We start from the raw sequence: 19,920 nt of genomic DNA on the forward strand, positions 1-19,920 counted from the left end.
GGTTTTTTTTGTTTGTTTGTTTGTTTGTTTTAATAAAACTCACATTTTCATTCTGGGATCAACATTGTCATAGCAACACTGACAAATTAAACCACAGTAACTTTATTTACATTTTAAAGTACCATGAAAACTATTCTCAGGCAGGACCCAATCAGTGTTAAAGACCAAAAATATGCCATTCTACATAAAGCTATAAAAGATTTCTTTTTTAAAATAAGAAATTAGTATTTAATGAACTGGATAAAAGTGCTGTCACCGTTCTTACTGGATGTAAATTGCATAGCACTGGAGGTACAGTTAAGTGCCTTACATGACAATGTAATAATAATGACATAATGAGTCATGACTAGAGCTGAAAGGCTACTTTGCCCTGAAGTGACACAAAACCAGGGCATTAACACCAGAGTAGTTTCAAGCCAATATAAGATATATTACTTCATTTTACAGCAGTTTTTTAAACTCAGCTGTTAAACAAAGTCATATTGATCTATTCTTCTGTGAAACAATGAAACCAGAATTTTTAAAACACGTCTTAAATTATTTGCTGTTTCAGTGACACTTCTTTTCACATTGAACATGTTCAACTGTTATAAATGCATTAACTAATAGTTCATTGCAAATACAACCATCTGGAACACACATCACATAGAACAGTAGCTTCTTATGCTCAGAAAAGTGATCGTTTTCAAAACAAATATTAGAGTAGAATACAAAAAAGAAAAATTTCCAAATTACAAAGTAGAAAAGATCTTCCACCACACACATTTTGTTCAGGACTACAATAATGCTTTAAACAAAAACAAACAAAACACCCACCACACACCACTTCTGTACTCAACAACAATCTATTTCCTGACTAGAACTGGGAAAAAAATATGAATTTAAAAATAAAATCACGCCAAGGCTGTGTACTGTTCTCTCTGGTTTTACAAGGTCAACACCTTTACACAGGTACCATTAAAAAAACTGTACATCTGGAGATACACAACCACTAGCATCATCTTCACATGGATTTCACTCAGCATGCCCAGAAAACAAGACAGGGTTAATTTAGAGCTAATTGAAAGTGAGAAAACTAGTGGTTCTTTCCCTCTCATATTTAGGGGACATACGTTCATAAATTAATACCAGGTAGTGCAGCAACATGCAACTGCAAGAGCAGTAAAGAATGCTTACTTAATTCATTAAGTCTGGACATGAGTACAAAGCTGGACAGATTTGCTCAGTTCTCAATAAAGTTTTATCCTTTGTAAGTAAAAAGGAATTTAAAACATGATACACACACTTTGCTTTTATTGGCTGATACTGTACATGTTTAAATTAATAAGCAGCTTTATTCTTAACAGTAGCCAAGCACTTGCTTACTTATCTCATAATCCCTTAGGGTATAACATCAAACCACTACACAGAGAGGAAAAGCATTTTTCTCACTGTTCTTAAACACAGGATACCTTACAGACCGTATGTCTATTTCTACTGGTCTTACCACTGACTTGTCCATCCTCAGTGACACTGCCTCATTGGCAGCACACTCAGTTCAAAATACCATGTTCTAGCTGTTACTTTTTAAACAGTAGAATTAAAAGTACTTCGCAGCATCACAGAAATGCAGTTTGTAAGGAACCTCTGAAGGCCATCAGGTCTCCCTTTCAAGGCAGGGCTCGTCACCACTTCAAGCCAGCTATGGCCTTATGTAGCTGAAGCTTGAAAACATCCAAGAATAGAAATCCCACAATTGTCTTGAGTAACCTACTGCTAGTGCTGCACCATCTTCTCACGGAGCAAGTTTTCCCTAACATCTAGTCTGGACCTCCCAAGTCGTGGCCTGCTGCCACCTTCCCTTGCCATACCATGAGCCACTATCAAAAAGAGTTTGGCTCCCTCATCTTCACAACTCCTCTTCTAGAGTCTATTTATACATGTTGTGAGAACAAAATGTGGAGTTAAAAAGCAAAACATATAGCTGCAAATAAACGAGGGAAAGACGCACTGAAAATAAGGAAGCGTAACAGTTTTAGAGCATGCAAAAACACTCCTTTTCTAATATCAAGGAACAAAATCCTAATATAGTCACTCTTCAGCAGAAGATATTTACTCTGTACTTGAACAGACTGACAGGAGAACAATCCAATTTATTAGGACAGCATAAAAGGACTTTGCCAAATGTAACTTGAGTCAAGATACACTCCAGCATTCAGAAAAAGTACTTCCATAACTGCTTTATAGAGCATACTCCTCTCCTGCTACTTGTTTCCAACTTCCAAAGTGGAAAGCAGTACTAGGAAGGCAAGGCATAGTTGTAGCGAAGCCAGGGAAAGGGAAAGAACAGGAGTGGGATATGCATGGTGGCAGCAGTCGGCAGCAGGCACTGTAAAGTCAGAAAAAATTGTAAGAAACACTTGACTTGGATACCTCACAGAACAGAAAAATCTACAGAAAAGATTATTTCTCAGATGCTTTATTCCAGCGGTGGACACAGTTTTCAGGGAAACGTGATTATCTCTGGATTTGTCCAACTGTGCAGTTGCGCTCCAGGTATGCCTGTCCCTGCAAGACTTACCTGAGATAGAAGTAACAGCTTTAGGAAGAGAAATGTTACGGAAAAGCTTCTTGCAGACGTGTTACAAGGCTGCCACCTACTGCGAGTATACGCTGAAGTCTAAAAACGCAGCTCTGCACCAAGTAGAACGCAAAATCTTTTCTGAACGCGAGCAGGCCACGCACACACCACTATCAGGCTGTACGTCCTCAGACTAACCGGCAGCTCTGAAGGCCTCGCATCTCGCACTACGACCCCAGGGGAACGCTCCGAGGCTTCGGCAACGTAGCGCTCCTCCTGCCGGACCGGCCATCACGGCGCAGCCGGCGATTGCCTCGCCCGCTCCGTAACACCTCGTGCCGCGCTCCCGCTGCGCCTGCGTCGCCGCGGGGAACGACGGGAGCGGGCGGGAAACGCCGGCCCCACCTCCTCCGTGCGCTGGAGAGGCGGCGGCTGCTGCTGCCGCCGCCATTAGCGCCCCGGAAGGAGCAGAGCCCGCCGCCGGCCACAGCACAGTCGCGCTCCGCTTCTCGCGGGGGGAGGTGAGGCACCGCTCACTTTAACCGGTGTAAGTAATTTAGTCGCAGTCATGACGCGGTCCTCGGGAGGGCGGAGGGGAAAAGAGAGCAGGCTGTTCACTCCCCTCCGGTGGCTGGTTCCGAGAGGTGCCGAGCAGAGGCAGCGCCCCAACCCTCACCAGGACAAGGTGCCGCTCCTTCTCCTGCGGGCCCGCGGCCCCCTCCCCCACCCGTCTCTGCCCCCTTTTTCCTTAGAAACACCAGCTCCTCAGCTGTAAGAGATTGCAGAGCAGCTGTAACGGCCCAGGTTAAAGGGGGGGGGGGGGGGGAGGACGACACATAGGTTGAAGCAGGTACTTGACCTCCTCCTTTAGGACTTCAGTCCCTTTTTGGGAGAGATGCCTCACTGCACACCCTTACCCTTCAGAGGATCTCTAACTGCACCAGAAAGGGGAGAAAGGGCCCTGGATAAGAGGGAAAAGAAAGCATAACTCCCGTATCTTTCCCTCTTCCTTCCCAGCAACATAAAGATTTCATTGCAGACTGTAAACAGCCTTGCTAAAAGCAGCAGCAAGTTCAGTAATACCCTCCCTAAACAGCAAGAGCCAACTTAACTTCTTTTCTGACGGATTAATACAAATTTAAAACCAGATTTAGTAAGCTAAAGAAATATCCTTCTTACAAGAGACAAATTTAGCTTTCAGAGTTAATAATGTTCAGGTTTTTTGCTGGTAATAGTTTAAAAGTATTATGTTTTGAGAAGCTACTATTTACTGTTAGTAAAGGCAATGCCAAAAAAAAACAAAAAACGAGCAGAAAGCAGTATTTCAGCATGCAACCTAATGCGCAGAATTCAAAACGAGAACAAGTCAATCATTCATATTCCTTCAAAGTCTAGAATCACCTTCTGAAAATTGAGTATTTAATACAGAGTCAGCTTTAAATCAGAAGGAAAACTAAGGTTGACTGAAACGTTTAGAACTGTAGAAAGAACACATTTAAATTCTTTCTAAAAATCAGAGAATTTAACAGGCATTTTTCTTATTTGTGGTAGACTCCTATTGAATTTTCTCACCCTCCAACAGAAACAATAGTGGTACAATTTTTTTTTCTTTTTATTAGCACAGAATCATATAGCAACTGAAGATAGAAGGAGGGGAATATACACATGTACTCAGAACATGGAAATTTCACCACACAAATGGGAATGATTTGCTACGTCCTGTTATCTTGGCAATTCTTTCTCCTCTCATCTTCAGTTCAGGTAACTGAACACCGATACAGCTTGTAAGCTACCAAACCTGATCTCACAGGCCAGCAGCACTTCCATAAAACTGCACATCCAGAAACTGCAGTTCCATTACCAAAAAAGGGGGGCAAAGCTAGATTTAGAACTACAACTGCCATTAGAGACCTAAACAAGAGTACTTGAATTCCCAAGTCTCCAGCTGACATGAGTAACTTTTGGAGCAGATCCTTCATGTATTGAGTATCATACAACATTTTTAAAAGAAAACAAAAAATACCGTTACATAGTATGTGCCCACACCCTAATGTAAATGCATGTCTATTTTATGTAATTCAATGAAAATCCATTCTATAAACAAAGAAGCAATCCTGGACATAACTGACCACAGAAGTACATCAGTTGCAGATATCACTTACAGATACGGATCTTCTTACAGAAGTGTTTTATAGTGGCACTTGTATAGTCAGATGGTCCAGTGGCTTCTGAACACCTGTGTGTACATAGGGATAGGTTAAAAAAAAAAAAGGGAGAATTGGTATGGGACGGTAGCTGAGCTTACTCCTCAACAAGACTGATGTACAACATGACCTCTGCAGTAATATTACCAATAAACTAGATGAAAATAGTTCAGATGTACTCTCTATAGTATGGCAGTCAACATTGACAAGATCATAGAATATGCTATTCTATTCAGATTGCATGGTGGCAAACAAGCTATTTACCACAGTATGGAATCACTGTATTCCGAATTACCACTATTAGTAGGCTGTAGCACTCTGGTATTTAATTGCTAAGCAAAGATAACATCTTCAGACATTTTCCCAGGAGTTGTATTTACTATCAGTCATAGGGTAAAAGGAGATCTTCTATCACAAGTTAGAAATTTGGTCATTTCTTCACATAGAAACAGCTGGAAGTGGTTGATTTAATCCAAAAGGTGGCAGACCTTTCAGTTTAGTTAACCATGCAGTAGTTTTGTGGCTAGAATTAATCACACAGATTTAAGAGAGACATCCATGTTTTTGCAAAACAGAGCAGTTATGTTGTTTCTGGTTTTACTGCTTCCCTCCCAATGAAAGGGGTGCACCAAGAAGTGTTGTCTGAAAGCAAAGTATCAAGGTTTCTTAAAATGAAGCTTCAGCTCAGTCCTCCAAACAAACACGGAATCATCAGAACAGCTCTATCTTGCATCCACTTAACAAATACAGAATTTACTAGAATACTCTGAGCAAACTGGGGAGAGCAAAAAGAATTTTATGGAATGATTTGTGAGACCAGCCTCACGAAACAAGAAAGTGTGAGTTTCAGAAGCTTAAGTATTAACATCACCAATTTTCTTGCATGACAAAAGATTAAACTCAAAAAGATATTCTGCAGAATAATTAAAAAAAAGGGTGTTGAGCCAGTAACTATTCAGTGTTTCACGTTAAACTCAACTCAATCATTTGTAGTCTTTGACCAGGCAGTCTTTCCTTCAGTCGTGGCCAGACTGTTAAAAATAGGACTCCAAACTGCAAAAACTTGGAATAAAGCTCATTTCAAATTGACATTTCTAACTCCACTGGCCTCAAAGCGTTTTTACAGTAGTTTCAGTTGTTCAACTCAAGTTACAAGCTGCTGTTCCAAAGTTAGCATCGCTCTTCTCTTATGAAACATACTCCAGGCTTTCAGACTGGTCTTCTCTTGTTCCACAAAACTTAACTTTGGATTGGATTGAAGACCTGACAAAAGTCTGTCCCACGTCTTTAATTCTCCTCTAGACTGCATTCCTAGGTGTACCATTGTGAGTCACTGCTTTCATATTTGAGGTGCTTGCTTGATGATTGCAGGTTCTGTGGGAGGCAACACCTACTTCAAAGACCTCATGAATAGCTTTGCGGAAGCAATGAAAATTGTAGTCTATCAGACCTGTCAGAAAGGAGGGGAAGAGAACAGGAAAAAGTGTGCTCAGCTTGGCACATTTATATATATAATCAACAGAGCTTGACAGTTAACAACATTTTCCATTTAATAAACAGCTATTTCGCTACTTACTTTAATATGAACCAGGGTTCAAAAGATTTAACAGTCCAGTTTTACTCATGCCAATATTAATTTAGACTGAGTATTTAGAAACCAGGTACTCACTTGAAAGGCAAGATGTGTATATACATACATATATTTAAACAGCAGATAGGGGGACCACACAAGACTCTACCCTTAAACAAAACTATCTTAAACATATGAATCAGTTCAATATGATATAGCAGCATCATTGTCACTTAAACATAATCATGCACTTTTTTTTGGTTGTGACATTGACATATATCTTAACTGTCTAAATCAAATACAGCAAAGTTATTAAAGAGAATACTCCTACTTTTCCTCTTTTGAACAGTCTGTGAATGCCAAGGCAAGCACTGTCCCCATTTAAGTCATGTACTTCGAAATTAGAACCTATGCTCTCATTTCTACCTCAAAACATACACAACACCAACCATCCCTTTTACTAGGTCCAAGCATCTACATAGTTTGTTAAACCTGGAATGCATTCAACACTGTTGCAAGTACCTACCATATGCTGCACTAGCTGGTCAGTTGACCATATGACTGTTGGTCAGTCATATGTTAAAAAGGTTACTTTAGTGTGACACAAATAATAGAGAGTATACCTAGTCACAATATTAATGATGTCCAGCAGAACAAAATAAGCATTACTCCATTTTATTGATTCTGCTATTACAGATGTTAGTGACACAGGCCAGGTTAGCTACAAAAGTCATCTTACAGCAGGAAGACCAGTGATTAGAGCAATGACTCACAAGAATAAAAATAAGACCTCTTTATACCTATCTCCCTAAGAAGGGATAACTTCCTCCCTTCCCCCCAAAAAATTAAACAAATTCAGTCATACAAAAATAAGGTGACTTATAAAGTCATAAACTTTTATCCAATGCATTTTATCAACTGTAAAAGCCATTCAGTCAAGGAAGTCCTTACCTTTGCGCTCAAAACTCTCTTCTCTAAGAATGCAGACTAATGCCAGAAACTTTGTTACTTCCTTTAAGTACAGGACAGTTGTGTTATTGAGCTTGATAATTGCCATTGACTCTTTATCATAAGCACTTCCCGTGCCATCTTCCTTTAACCTAAGAAAGAAAGAGTTAAAGCACCCCCAAGCTGTCATATAGTAAGGCATGCATAAGTAGCTTTGAGACAAATATTTAACACTGTTAAATGCAGTAGAGAAACAGCAGGAAGAATATTACTCATACTGAATGGTGAGCAAGTAAAAAATCTGCAGTGCAGGTCTCATTATTATCATGTAAGTATGACCATTATCACCTCTTAAGTCTCTCAGTATTAAATGAAAGCTAGACCTAGACAGAGAAAAAGCCTTTTCTAGAATAAAATATCTGAACATAATTAAAAGCAAGCTCTCATCACATATTTTTTTGATAACAAATTAAAAGCTGTAACTATTTAAGCAATATTGTTTCCAGCTTGCAGTTGAGCACTCTTAATGGATATCATACACTATTTATGAAACAGTTCACCTTCAAAACAAAAAGTCACTGCAGCACAGTCTCACTGCATTTGCAGTACCACAGTACAGTATCAAATAGCTGGTTTGAAGATTCTGATATAGGAGTTTTATAAAAGTGACTGCACAGTAGTTTCTGTAAACTAATCCAAAGGCTTCCTTAGTGCACATTCTTTTACTTTATGAAGATACTGATAACTGAGGTCACAGTGGAGATTCCAGTCCAAGTACTCTCTCTAGTTTGTTCAGTCTCTTGTAACTTTGACTAATAGAACTAGTCTGACATGAGAAGTGCTAGTCCTGCATAGGAAAAAGGTACAAACAAAATTAAAATAAGTATTGCTTTCTCCTACTCCCTATTCCCCTCCCCCATAAGCCTTCTGGCTAATATAGTGCTTGTTACTAGTTTTTTAGTGAGAGTTTGAAATATAAGCATGCCCTTTATAAAAATAAACTTCCCTGTATCTAATACCTAACAGCATGACAGAGAAGTGAATAGAAAGGAGGTTAAACATAAGATGATATTTCCATATCTTTCCACAGGTTACTCGCTTAACTACTTCAGTTGGGTATTATAGGAACACAAAGGAGGAGCAGTAGCAGGGACAGAACAAGCCCCTCGAAAGGATTTAAAGTTGTCACTCCAGAGAGCAGGGTTAACCAATACACTTCTGCTTTTAGCATGTTTACACTTCAGGCCATACAGTGACTACTCGCAGCTTAAAGAACAGTAAGACGACAAACTTTACAGCCTGCTGGAGGGGTGGTGGGGGTGCTCTGTTTTTCGATTAAGCTAAAGCAGCCTGTTTTTACGAGTAAAAATTAGGATACTGTTTCATACCTGCAAATCATTAATGTTGGTTAAATAACTTATGAAACAAAAGATGCATTGCACAGCTATTGCTAAGCACCCGCTCCTCTGAACAACAGGACAAAACAAAAAAAACTGCTCAACCCTGGGTTGACCGTCCAGGAGCCAGGCCATTAAACATTACAAAATTTGTTAGAAGCACAGTACTTTTCAGGCTACAACCACAGTTCTAAAGTAAGTTAACACTTCTCCAGAGCGGCTCAAAAAACATTTTGAAGTATAATTCAGCTATAAAATGCAGTAAACAAGCACTAAGTGCATTCCTCAGAGAAAATTAACAAAAGCTGAGTTGACCTAGCGGAAGATATTCCATCCAGATAGTGGGAAGTAACAGAGTGATGTAATTGCAAGTTATACTAATGAGCTATGGTATGTTATCATTACCAATTGTTGTAGGTACTCACATACACCTACCATGCCAAATGTGACATAGCAGTATTCACATTTTACATTAAATAGTTGGCTTCTAGAAATGTCAAATGGTTTTCCAAAGACATGAGTGGAGGGAGAACGAAACAAACTGATCATGAATGCCTGATCCAGCTACCTAATCAGTTAGCTTTTTTCTAATTACTTGCAGAAAGAATGTGCTTTTCAGACCAATTGATAGCATCTCGTTGGATTATGAAGCCAAAACTACTTGCATAGTTTGCAACCTATTCTACAACTTTTAAGGACTTTTTCCTAAGAGTATTCATCACTTACCCATATATACAGGAAACATCTATCACTACATCAATCATGTCACAGCACAACTCATATGACTGCATGTCCACAGGGGAACTGTCTGTTGCGATGTAGATTTTGCTGACTACATCGAAGAGAAAAGCTTTTTCAATGCCTGAATTCTTCAGAAAGAGAAAGAATTTGGATGAATTTTTAAAATAACTATTTTATCTTCAGTAGAAGTCATACACTTTCACATTCTTAAAGCAGGTAATGGTTTAAACATAACCAATTTAGAGGCTTAAAACAGCATCAAAGTATATAGCTTATAGATACAGTACCCTGTTGCTGTAGAACATACCAACATCACCTTCTAGTTGACAAAATAGAACTTGGGATTGGTTAGAATTTTTTAATTTATAAGCTGTAAGTTCATAATTAAGATTACTTTTTACTATACTTCTAGAACCCAAATTCAGCAGTTTTCACCTTCTAACACCAGAAGAGGTACATGTTCACATTTACCTGCTGGAGCAAACTCAGAGATGAGTTACTTTATAGTAGTTTCTATATAAGGCAGCTGCTATGTAGCTTCACATGCAGAGCAAATAAAGTCAGCTTCTAAACTTAGGGCTCCAGAAAGAGTATCCTGTTATGGCAGATGTGAATAAGGAAGAGCACCAAAACAATTGTATTATCCCAATTGTGGCTGAGCACTTTGACATGGTGCATGTGCTCGTTATAATTTCAGAAGCCTTCTGTCAAGTTATCACTATGGATTTCTGGCAGAGCTTAGTTTCTGTTTATATACCAGAAGGATTTATTTTCACTTCTTTCCAGCCAGTCAGTGTACCCAAGGTAACGTCCTGAAGACATCCAACTGATCCTTTTGGCATATGTCGCACTTGATTCTGTAATGCTCTTGCTGCTCAGTACCATGAACGTGCCCATTATCTACTGAGTTGGATTATTAGAGTCCTCTACCAACACAGAAAACAAGCTTTACAGTGGCATAGGGTGATGCTCCTGACCTACACATTTCTCAATCACAACTATCTTTTTTTCTGTGCTGTGCCTGCAACAGCCTCATAAATACAGCTTAGATGAAAGACAGGCTATTTCAACCTTGTTCCTGGCTTCATATTGTATTTGATTTATAGCATAAATAACATACAGCAAATTTGTATGTTACAACTGCCACAAATACTGTAAGAACAAGGGCAAATGGCTCACAGGCCACATCAAATCAACACTTTTAAGGCCAAATTTACGTTATGAAAAAATTTTCTTGACAGCATACCTACATTACATAATCAATGTCTTAACAGACTAATCAGTATGCTGTGTGCTGTATCAACAGTTACAAGTAGTCAAACTATGCTTTGTCAGTATTTTGAGAAACCTGGAAAAAGCAGGCATCAGTACAGATTTCGCTCCGATGAAGGCCTTCAAACGCAGACAGTGGTGCCAGCAGAGTACACCAGAGTGCCACCTGAATCTCCCAAACTCAAATCTAGTCAATGTTCCTTAACAGAAGGACTTTCCCTACTGTTCCAAAGGTTTCGCTTAGAATTCTGTTAGGTTAGCTTAACACTTACTGATATAAAGATATTTAGTAGATTTTCCAGTGTTGGCAGTTGCGGAATTAGCTTCTGTACCACTTTACTGAAGGCTTCAAATATTGAATGGTCATAGATACTGGTCAAATAAAAGCTGAGGTGAGCAAGGAGGGAAAAAGAAAAAAGAATAAAAGATTCAAAAATATAATCAGAGTTGAAATAGAAGCGTTAAAGCTATGTTTTCTAACACTCAAGCCTGGTGTTTTAACTAGGATCCATTATCACAAATATATTTTGCTGTAGCTACATCAAGAACCTCTTTGCTAAATAACTACATGAAACCCATTCTCCCCTCTCCGTGAGATGGGAGAAGAGACAGAGAAATTTGAGCACATTTCCACAACAGACTCTGCATACAGAATGCTTAACGCAAAAGACTTAAATGCTTAACTAAATCTCTTAAAATCTTGTTCCAGTCTCTCCACTTTGTCAGCACTGAAATACTGGCAATACTTTAAAGCTTATGAGATTCAAGACAACAGTAAAAACAGGGATACACTGTTTTAAACTTACCAGTACAAGATTCCTTAAACAATGAGCCAAATATCAAGGAAGAGACTAAGCTTTTAAAAACAATCATACTGAAAAGTCAGTACTAGCCAGTACTAGAAGAGAGCCGCAGCTTCCTTTTCTCTTCCCTGCCTCTCTAGTCATATCTATAAATTTGGCATGTTAGGCTGCATGAAAGCAAGACAAAAAGGACCTTGAATTATCAGTGAGTTTATGAATAAATCAGTTGATTAGAGTATGATGTGCTAGTTTGTCTTATTTTAGTCAGCTAAACAGCTGAGACTCGGCCAAACATTGTGATATATTTTATAATAAGAGTCAGTGCTGTCTTAAGGAACTAACAAGACCTCCACTGTTAAAACTAAGAGCTGTTAGTCTGTATACATATCAGCAACAGTAAAATCACATGCCAGAATGTCTCACTCACCTAAGGTGAAGTTTTTCAAGCCCAGCATCTGTAAGGTCATCATTGGCCCTCTGATGAATATCCCTCTGAGTTTCTATTTTATGGTCATCTGATAAGCCATCAACTTTATGAATAAAAACTTCAAAGTTCATTTCTGGATTGACCTTATAAGCTTTAGAAACTGTAGTGTGGAGTTTTGTTAAAGCTTCCATGTAGTCATCCTGTAAATCAGTTTTGGCAGGAATTAATAAAATGGCTCTAGCTCCAATAACTATTCCATTCTGCACAAGGATAAAATAATTCATAGAACTTCATTTTACTTTTGTATCCAAACAGAAGCATGGGAGAAAATAATACTTTGGAGAATTAGAAACCCAAGTAGCAAATTTTAGGTTCAGCTCTGCAAATTAGGTTTCATTAGCTACATAAGGCTTAGCTATACAAAACTAGGCCCTACAGCTTCAATAGTACAAGATGAATTTCCAGACAGTATTAAAGAAGCTTTCCTTACAGGCAGGTTATACTTCAGCTCCAGCAAAATGCAGCAGGGATCATCAAGACAGTCTCAATACACAGGTACCCTCTAACAGAGTTCCCTCCTAAGCTCATTAGAAGCTGCCAGTTCTAAGAGACTGAGGTCAGAACTGTGCTGTTATTAAAAGAATTCTGTAATAGTCAGCAGAAGAGGAAGGTGATTATTCAGACTATCTAACACAGCAGGTTCTCACTACTCAGTGGAAGAGGACAAGTTCAGAATACTTGCCCTCTTCCACTCTCTCCACTGGGAGTGTGCGTTCCACCTAGTTAATTCACAAAACTGAATCACATGCCAAAAGTTAGGCTGCCAAAGCACACTTTCATACATAAGAGATACTTTAAGAACTTATCTAAAGATACAAATTATTAGTTTCCTGATCATTCCTCACACAAACACACACACACAAAGCCACAAGAAAACTTGCTGTTCTTAGTGATTTGTATTTACCTGGGCATCAATAACATATATTAGAGCACCTGTTCCTCTGAAGATCATCTCATAATCAAATGTTGGATCAAAAAAGTCCATCTGTCCAGGAAAATCCCATATTTGGAAATTCACAAATGAACTGTTGGAAATATCATCTTTGTAGATCTTGTTGGTACTTTCCAAGAACAGAGTCTCATTGGGAGACATTTTGTGAAATACCACCTGTTAAAAGAACACTAATTATAGTCTTCACTTTGTCTTAGTAGAAGAGATTGATAAAAGCTCTGTGACTTTAATCTTACAAGAACATTTGTCCATTTGAAAGTGAACAGCTTTACCCTACAGCTACTTATTCTTTCTGTGTTGGTGAAGAGACAGTTTCTTGCATCAGCTAAGAAAACAACACAGTTGACCAGAACCATGCAACTGAATTCCAGCTAAACATTTTTACAAGTCTAAATTATGCTACCACCTAAAGGCAAAGACAACCCACTGTTTTTTTTCCTTATAAATCTAACACAGTATTTTCAAATTTTGCTATAATAGCCAATTATCATCAGGTACAAATCTGCTTTGTTAAGCAACTGCAAGCTTTAAGAACTGTTCCCTTCTAGTCCTAGAAACTGCTTTTTAGGATTGCTTTTAGTCTGGTATTGAGTATTATGGCACAACAGAATCAGACAGCTCCTAAACTAATATAAATGTGTACAAAAGCAATAGATCTCAGGTTTAGATATGTGAATAACTAGGTAGTTTGCCATCTGCTGCCAAATGAATCATCTCTGATGGCACTCTCCCTTCAAGTGTCCTAAATGGAAGATTAAAGTTTCTACGCTGGTCAAGAAATAGTTAAGCTGCAGTAATGATAAATGTACTAATTGTTAGTACTCAAAAGCCTCAGATGTAATTTCAGCCCTTTCCTTAACAAATGCAAGCATGTATCCCCATAGCAGAAGAGCTTGTAATTAAAGCAATCTTCTTAAACAGCAAACTTTATACTAAAGAGACTGAACTATATATTACAAGAGTCATCCTAACTGGTAAGGTGGTTTAATGCTAAGATAGCAAAAAGCAAGATGCTATTTATGAAGCACTGTTTTTATATATAAACATACACACACACACACACACACCTGCATTTCACACAATTCTGGAAGTCAGCCATTAAAGAAACCAAGCACAGCAATCTCTCAAACAAACACCATACTACAACATAAACAAACAAACAAACAAAAACTCAGCACAGTTAATGGATTGTTTAGTGAGGTATCAAGTAATACATCAAACTAGATCTTTAAGAGCAAGGGGAAAGAAATTCACCTGCTTAAAGCAAACATCTTTGGAACCCAAGATCTCAACAAGGTTTAAGATAGGAAGACAGTTTTATGGAAAAATGAGAACAGTTCTCAGATGGGTACAAGCTATCTATATGACAAGGCCTAGAAAGCCCACGAGTTTAAAGAACATTTTTAAAGGATTCTGGAAATCAATGATCTTTCTTTGAAACTCACAGGGAGCAAGACAGAAATAGTGAATCAAGTTTAAAGCAAATGGGTCTGAGAAGCAATGTCATCATCTCCCTTTCCCCTCCCTTCCAAAGCAAAGTGCTTCTTCAAATGAATATTCCCCAGCTGATTTAACACTAAATAAGGAAATTGGGCAGAGTTTTGATTTAATTTCATTTTTATCACCTAATAGCTACCCCCAGTCTTACTGGCTTATGCAACTTTGATAAAACAAAGAGAGGCTGTGGAAGAATCTGACTGGAAGCATGCAGCTAACACTGGAACGTTGCCTAGTTTACACTAGGTGTATGCAGACAGAGCAGACAAGCCTAGAAAAAGCTCCTCAGAATCTGCAGTTTCTTAGCTACAACTTAACCGTTCTCAAGTGCACATTTCACATCTTTGTCATTCAATAGTCTCATCAATTCCCTGGCAAGTCTTCCTGCTTTTATGGCACTTAAAGAAATTTCCCCTGTCAGCTTGAGCACCCTTTGCAACACACTTTTTTTTCTCCCTTGTGAATTCCCTGCCCGTCTTTGACCTGCTGTGATCAGCAAGTTTTCAGGGCTTTTGATTTGTTTCTTGAGTTGCAAGCTTTTCTCCTTTTTTCCTGCTTTTTTCTTTTTTAAAATCAACAAATGTCTCAATTTTTAGGAGGTTACCCTCCCTGAAAACCGCCAGGTGAATCTGTCGTGCTCACTCCCCCCGCAACATTAAACTTAAATACACTCCCCGAGGAAGCACCTATTTTTACATTCAGAGCTCAGTCATAATCAGAATATCACCCAGGCTGAAATGTTGTTGGATCCATGCAAAGGAAAATTTTCCAGACCTCCAAAGAAACACTAATGCTATGCTTAAAGTGAGAGTTATGATTTCCACAACATCCACACTACAAGAGCGTATGATCAAACCTTGCCATTGCGATGCACCTGATAAGGTGCATTATAACACCTATAAATCACAAGAAGTAAGAATATGTAACACAGGAATTGCAAGTCGCTGAAAACTTAAGAAAAGTAACAAACTCAAGATAATTTCTTTTTTTGACACTTTGCAGACACTTTGTCTGCAAACATAAATAATTGGCTTATAGTTGATAAAACTATATCCTTTTCCTCAGAAGGGAGCCAGAACTTTTCCAGAAATTTTCGCAGTGCAATAAAACAGTAGGAAAGAACCCTCCACTGAGAGTTGTCTCAAACAACCATAAAGTATGCCTCAGTGAGAACCCGTACAATTACGGCAGGCAGTTTGCCCATCATAACTAGCTAGTCTCTCCATTGCCAGCAGAGGATCATTCTGCACATAAAAATAGGTACCTTTACCTATAAGTCAAAATGCAGAATGGATTTTCAAACTTTTTTGGGGGGGAAAAAATAAAAAAATAAAAAAAAGCAATGTCCACAGTATTCCCTAAAAGCAGTAAGGTGTTTTGTCATTTTCATGCTTTCGAGAATCCTTCTTTCAATTTGGGGGATTTCTCAGCTGTCATAATCAACTAGATGGTCTCAGAAATTTCAGCTTCATCCTTCCAAGAGGAGGGGCACGGGTGGGGAAGAGAAAGAAGGGCAACACAAGAGGGCAGGAATGGAAGCAGGTGGAGACAGGGGAAGAAGAACATGTAGTTATTAGAGAAAAATCACTCGTCACAAGCAGCACTACATTACATCTTGCTGTAAGATTTCCTGGAGCATTAGAGACTGCTACAGAACAGATATTAGATAATTGCCCTGTTCTAACTACCTTCCTGCACCCTCAATTTGTGAAGTCTTTTTAACACCTTTAAAGAAAAACATGTATAAGTGAAAGGGATACAGCAGCTTCAAGCGAACTGCTGCTTTAGGTTTTTCTGCACCTACCCTGCTTCCTCAAGAACAAACAAGGAAAAGGATATACCGGTGATAATTCTAATGAAGACAGATCCAGCAACTTTGGTGACTTAAGACAAAAATCAAAATCAGGTACTCCATTTTAACCATCTCCAGGTTCCCGTTATGCAACTTTAAGTAACATTAAGTCCAGTTACATAAATTGCCATTCTGCCCCCTTCCCCCAGAAAAACGTTTTATGAACTGAAGCAACCCAAGATCATCTCCTAACTTCGATTCTGAATATTCAGTGTGGGAAATCCACTTGACCAAAGCACAGCACGAAGTCCTTCCCCAGGGTCATCAGTGTCTGTTGTAAAAAGCCTCCTGATAATACTGCACTGAGTAGAAGGCTGGAATGGTATAGCAATTAACTGCTTTCACACAAGTTTCCAGATTCTCCCAAAGTACTCTTCCCGCTACAGTGGTTATGGCTCATTCTTCTAGTCTCTGACAAGGTGAATAACAACTAGCCCCCAGACAGAAGGGTCAGGTCTGATATTGACTGCTTTTGGACTCAACAAATCTAAAAGCTGGAGGCTGCTAAGGAAGAGAAACTTCTTGATATTCCAGAAGAGTCACTCACATTATTCCCATGGTAGTTTACTCAGGTACCAGCACAAACTCCTGGGTAATAGAAATACAGCTTCTAATTCCCAAGCTAGACCTGCAACCTCACAGCAGCTAAATCCCACACCTTATTGTATACTTGATGTCACACTGTTTCCTTCCTATATACCTACTTTAACTGGTGCTCAGGTAACTGATGCTACTAGCCTCAGTCATTAGAAGAAAAAAAAATAAATAAAAACTATGTCTATAAAATGACCTGTAAAGTCTAAGAATCTAGCTGAAATTTGGAGATACTGCTTTTCCCTAGCTTTACATTTTAGCATTGACATTTCAAAAATGTGGACAATGTAATAACATCTCTAATGAGAGTTAGTGAGTGATTGTCATAGGCACACAACCAGAGACTTACAGGAACAGCTTCAACGCCATCACTGCATCTGCACACACAGTGGTGGTGTCAGGCCTGAATAGTGCAAGGATAACTAGAGAGACCAAAAAGCAATGATAGTGCAGTCTGTCATATTTCAGATGAGCACAACAGAAGAGTTTTCTAACAGGCACGGTACCTTTTGCAAACTTTAGATAAAGAAAGGGGTACGTCTACAGCAAAAGACAGAGGTTGTCAGATTAGAAGCCACTGGAATAACAGTCTATGGATTACCAAGTCGTCTGCAGAGGATGACTAAAAGCAGATTCTTTCCTGCTATACTGCAATACCTGCAACAGACTTCTCTGTGTAAAACCTGTAAGAAAAGCTGTGAGGAATTCCACACTGCTATTAGAAGCAGGTTCAAGGCCCCTAAGTCAAGAGCTGGTGAGCTACTGTATTTCACTAACAATCCCTTCCCACAGACATCACAGGAGAACTTCATAATAGGGACTGCACATAGAAAAGTTAAACAGAGAAAAAAAGCATCATTCTTATCACTACGCTTTTCCTGAACTATATTGCACTTGAGCACGTTGCTTTGTTTTATTAAGAAAAGCTTCGTTTAGGTTATAGCACTAAAGCAAACTGGAGCCTGCCTTTCTGCAGACAGAAGCAGGAGCTTCTTTCAAAGGATTAAAAGGCAAAACAGCATGAAACACTTTTCCTCCACAGCTCAACTCTTCTTTCTATCGGAAGCGCACCGAATTTTCACATGCGTAAGAAAACGCCTGATGACAGAAATAAAAAGCAAAGATGCTGGTGCGAAAGCTAAAGCACTAACATGGAGAAGTACAAAGGCTACGGCCTTTGCTACGTAGCCTCCTCGCCACGGCAGCCGGCCCGCGGCAGACGCCCTTCACTTTCGCTCCGCCGCGCACCACCGCGTGCAAAAGGAGAAGTTGCCGTTAGATCAACACGAAACCGAGAGCGCTCAGCGGCCGAAGCTGGCCACCCCTCACCTTCTGGATGGAAGACTTCCCGCTGCGCCGCAGCCCCATAAGCAGGATCCGGGGCTTGGAGTCCGCCCCGGCCGCGCCGCCGCCAGGCCCGCCGGCGCCGCCGCCCGGTCCGCCGGGCCCCGGGCCTCCCTCCAGCTCCGCCTCCTCCTCCTCCTCCCCGTAGCCGAAGTCTTTAGGGAATGAGTCCGCGGCCCCGAAACTACCCCCCACCAGCGCCGGCTCCTCCGCCGCGCCCACTGCGCCCGCCGCTCCGAACTGCAGCGCCATGTCCGCCCGCGCTTGCCGCCCCCTACCTCCGCCGGCGCCGCCCCGCTCGCCCAACCCAACCCGGCTCCACGCAGCCCTCTGTGGATTGGCGAGCACTGAGCTCCGCGGCGCTGATTGGCTCACGATGCAGCAAGGTAGGGTGTCGTCAGTCAGACGACCCCGGTCACCTGACGGCACTGCCGCACGGGGGCGGCGGGGCGGTTCGAGGCGGGGTCTGGGGCCGCCCAGAGGCGGGCGGCGCCTCGCCGCGGTTGGGTGCCAACATCAGGGTGCAAAAGAAGCGTAAAGGGAGGCTGAGGCGCTTTACAGCGAGGATTTAGATGCCGCTTTTAGATGCATGTGATGTGCGCGGATAATGCTCAGTGAAGTACTCCTTAGTATTCTACTGGAATCGTTTGCACAGATTAACAAATATTTGTTGTAATTTCATTAGAGATACCTTTTAATACCACCCAGATTTAAGGCTCCCAAGACTCATGTTGAGGTTGTAATGAAGCCAGTTCCACACGGGAAGGGAGGAAGTAGTTGAGACACCAGGGTCAGAAGTGGTTGTTTTTCACACAGAACTGAACATAGTCATGAAAGGGACAAGTGGGTTTACTGCCCTCACTGCTCAGCCCTCAACCCAGGCTTCCTTCCTGACTTGTAACCATCTCCATTAAGCACCTTACCTGTATGCTTCTGCTCTGAGCAGGTCTTACCAGAGAAGTCTTCTCAACTTGTCTCCCTTTAGACTGACATTGCTTGCATCACTCATTCAGTTATACAATGTTTTTTTTCTACGGAATTACCTCTCTCCACATATCACATGCTACAACTTCATGCTGAGGACACGTCCTCACTTATAAGGGAGCCTTAGCTCTTTTATTGTCTTTAATTGAACACACAGTACTTTTTCCGTTCTGGTCTCTTTGGGCCAAGAAGAGGCATAGTAGTAGTTACACTCACTAGCCCTTGATTTCCATTTGTACACCAATGTTAACAAAAATTCTGCTACATCCTACCACACCTGTAGACCAGCTGCCATACTCACACTAGAAAAAGAGCTGAACAAGTAGCAAGTAGATCCAATATGTAAAACAGCTGTTAAAAAAAAAAAATGTTTTTCCTGCCATCAGTTGCCTTTAAAGTATCTAGTTTTAGGAAAGAAAAATGCTCTTCTCTGAGATGCATCTCTCTTGTGAAGGATAACTTTGAGAAGAGTTGCAAAGCTGATTCACAGAAACAGGGGGCACAGAACCTCAAGATAAATTAGAAATCACAAGTGACACACACCTCTTGGATTTTCTGCCATGCCTAGAAAGCAGGCATTAGGGATTTTTTCCCGTGTTACATGAATCATACAGCAAACTCTCCATAACTTACTATGGTATGCACCACTTCCTCCAGTTGCACAGAACATCTAGCTGTTAGAAGTAAGAATTCTGTATTCTGTCAAAAACAATCT

The 19,920-nt window shown here is 40.2% G+C and overlaps 1 protein-coding gene across 1 annotated transcript; it reads right to left on the bottom strand.

Annotated features, from left to right (window-relative positions):
- Positions 1-4,148: 4,148 nt before the first annotated feature.
- Positions 4,149-18,491, bottom strand: RRAGC (Ras related GTP binding C). The gene is made up of 7 exons (XM_062593986.1): positions 18,207-18,491; positions 12,887-13,090; positions 11,923-12,122; positions 10,965-11,079; positions 9,406-9,548; positions 7,286-7,434; positions 4,149-6,214 (listed from the first exon to the last, which is right to left on the bottom strand). Exons 1-7 carry the CDS (start codon positions 18,471-18,473, stop codon positions 6,063-6,065), a joined length of 1,230 nt encoding a protein of 409 aa, XP_062449970.1. The 5' UTR covers positions 18,474-18,491; the 3' UTR covers positions 4,149-6,062.
- Positions 18,492-19,920: the final 1,429 nt, after the last annotated feature.

The sequence above is a fragment of the Rhea pennata genome, chromosome 23, assembly GCF_028389875.1.
Source record: "Rhea pennata isolate bPtePen1 chromosome 23, bPtePen1.pri, whole genome shotgun sequence".
Lineage (NCBI taxonomy): Eukaryota > Metazoa > Chordata > Aves > Rheiformes > Rheidae > Rhea > Rhea pennata.

What these genes read in the sequence shown, in the direction of transcription:
- RRAGC (XM_062593986.1), bottom strand. Translation starts at nt 18,473, where the DNA reads ATGGCGCTGCAGTTCGGAGCGGCGGGCGCAGTGGGCGCGGCGGAGGAG. An exon ending in GGAAGTCTTCCATCCAGAAG is followed by an intron (nt 13,091 to 18,206) that starts GTGAGGGGTGGC and finishes TTCTTTTAACAG; the next exon opens with GTGGTATTTCACAAAATGTC. An exon ending in GATGTTTCCTGTATATATGG is followed by an intron (nt 7,435 to 9,405) that starts GTAAGTGATGAA and finishes TTTCTTTCTTAG; the next exon opens with GTTAAAGGAAGATGGCACGG.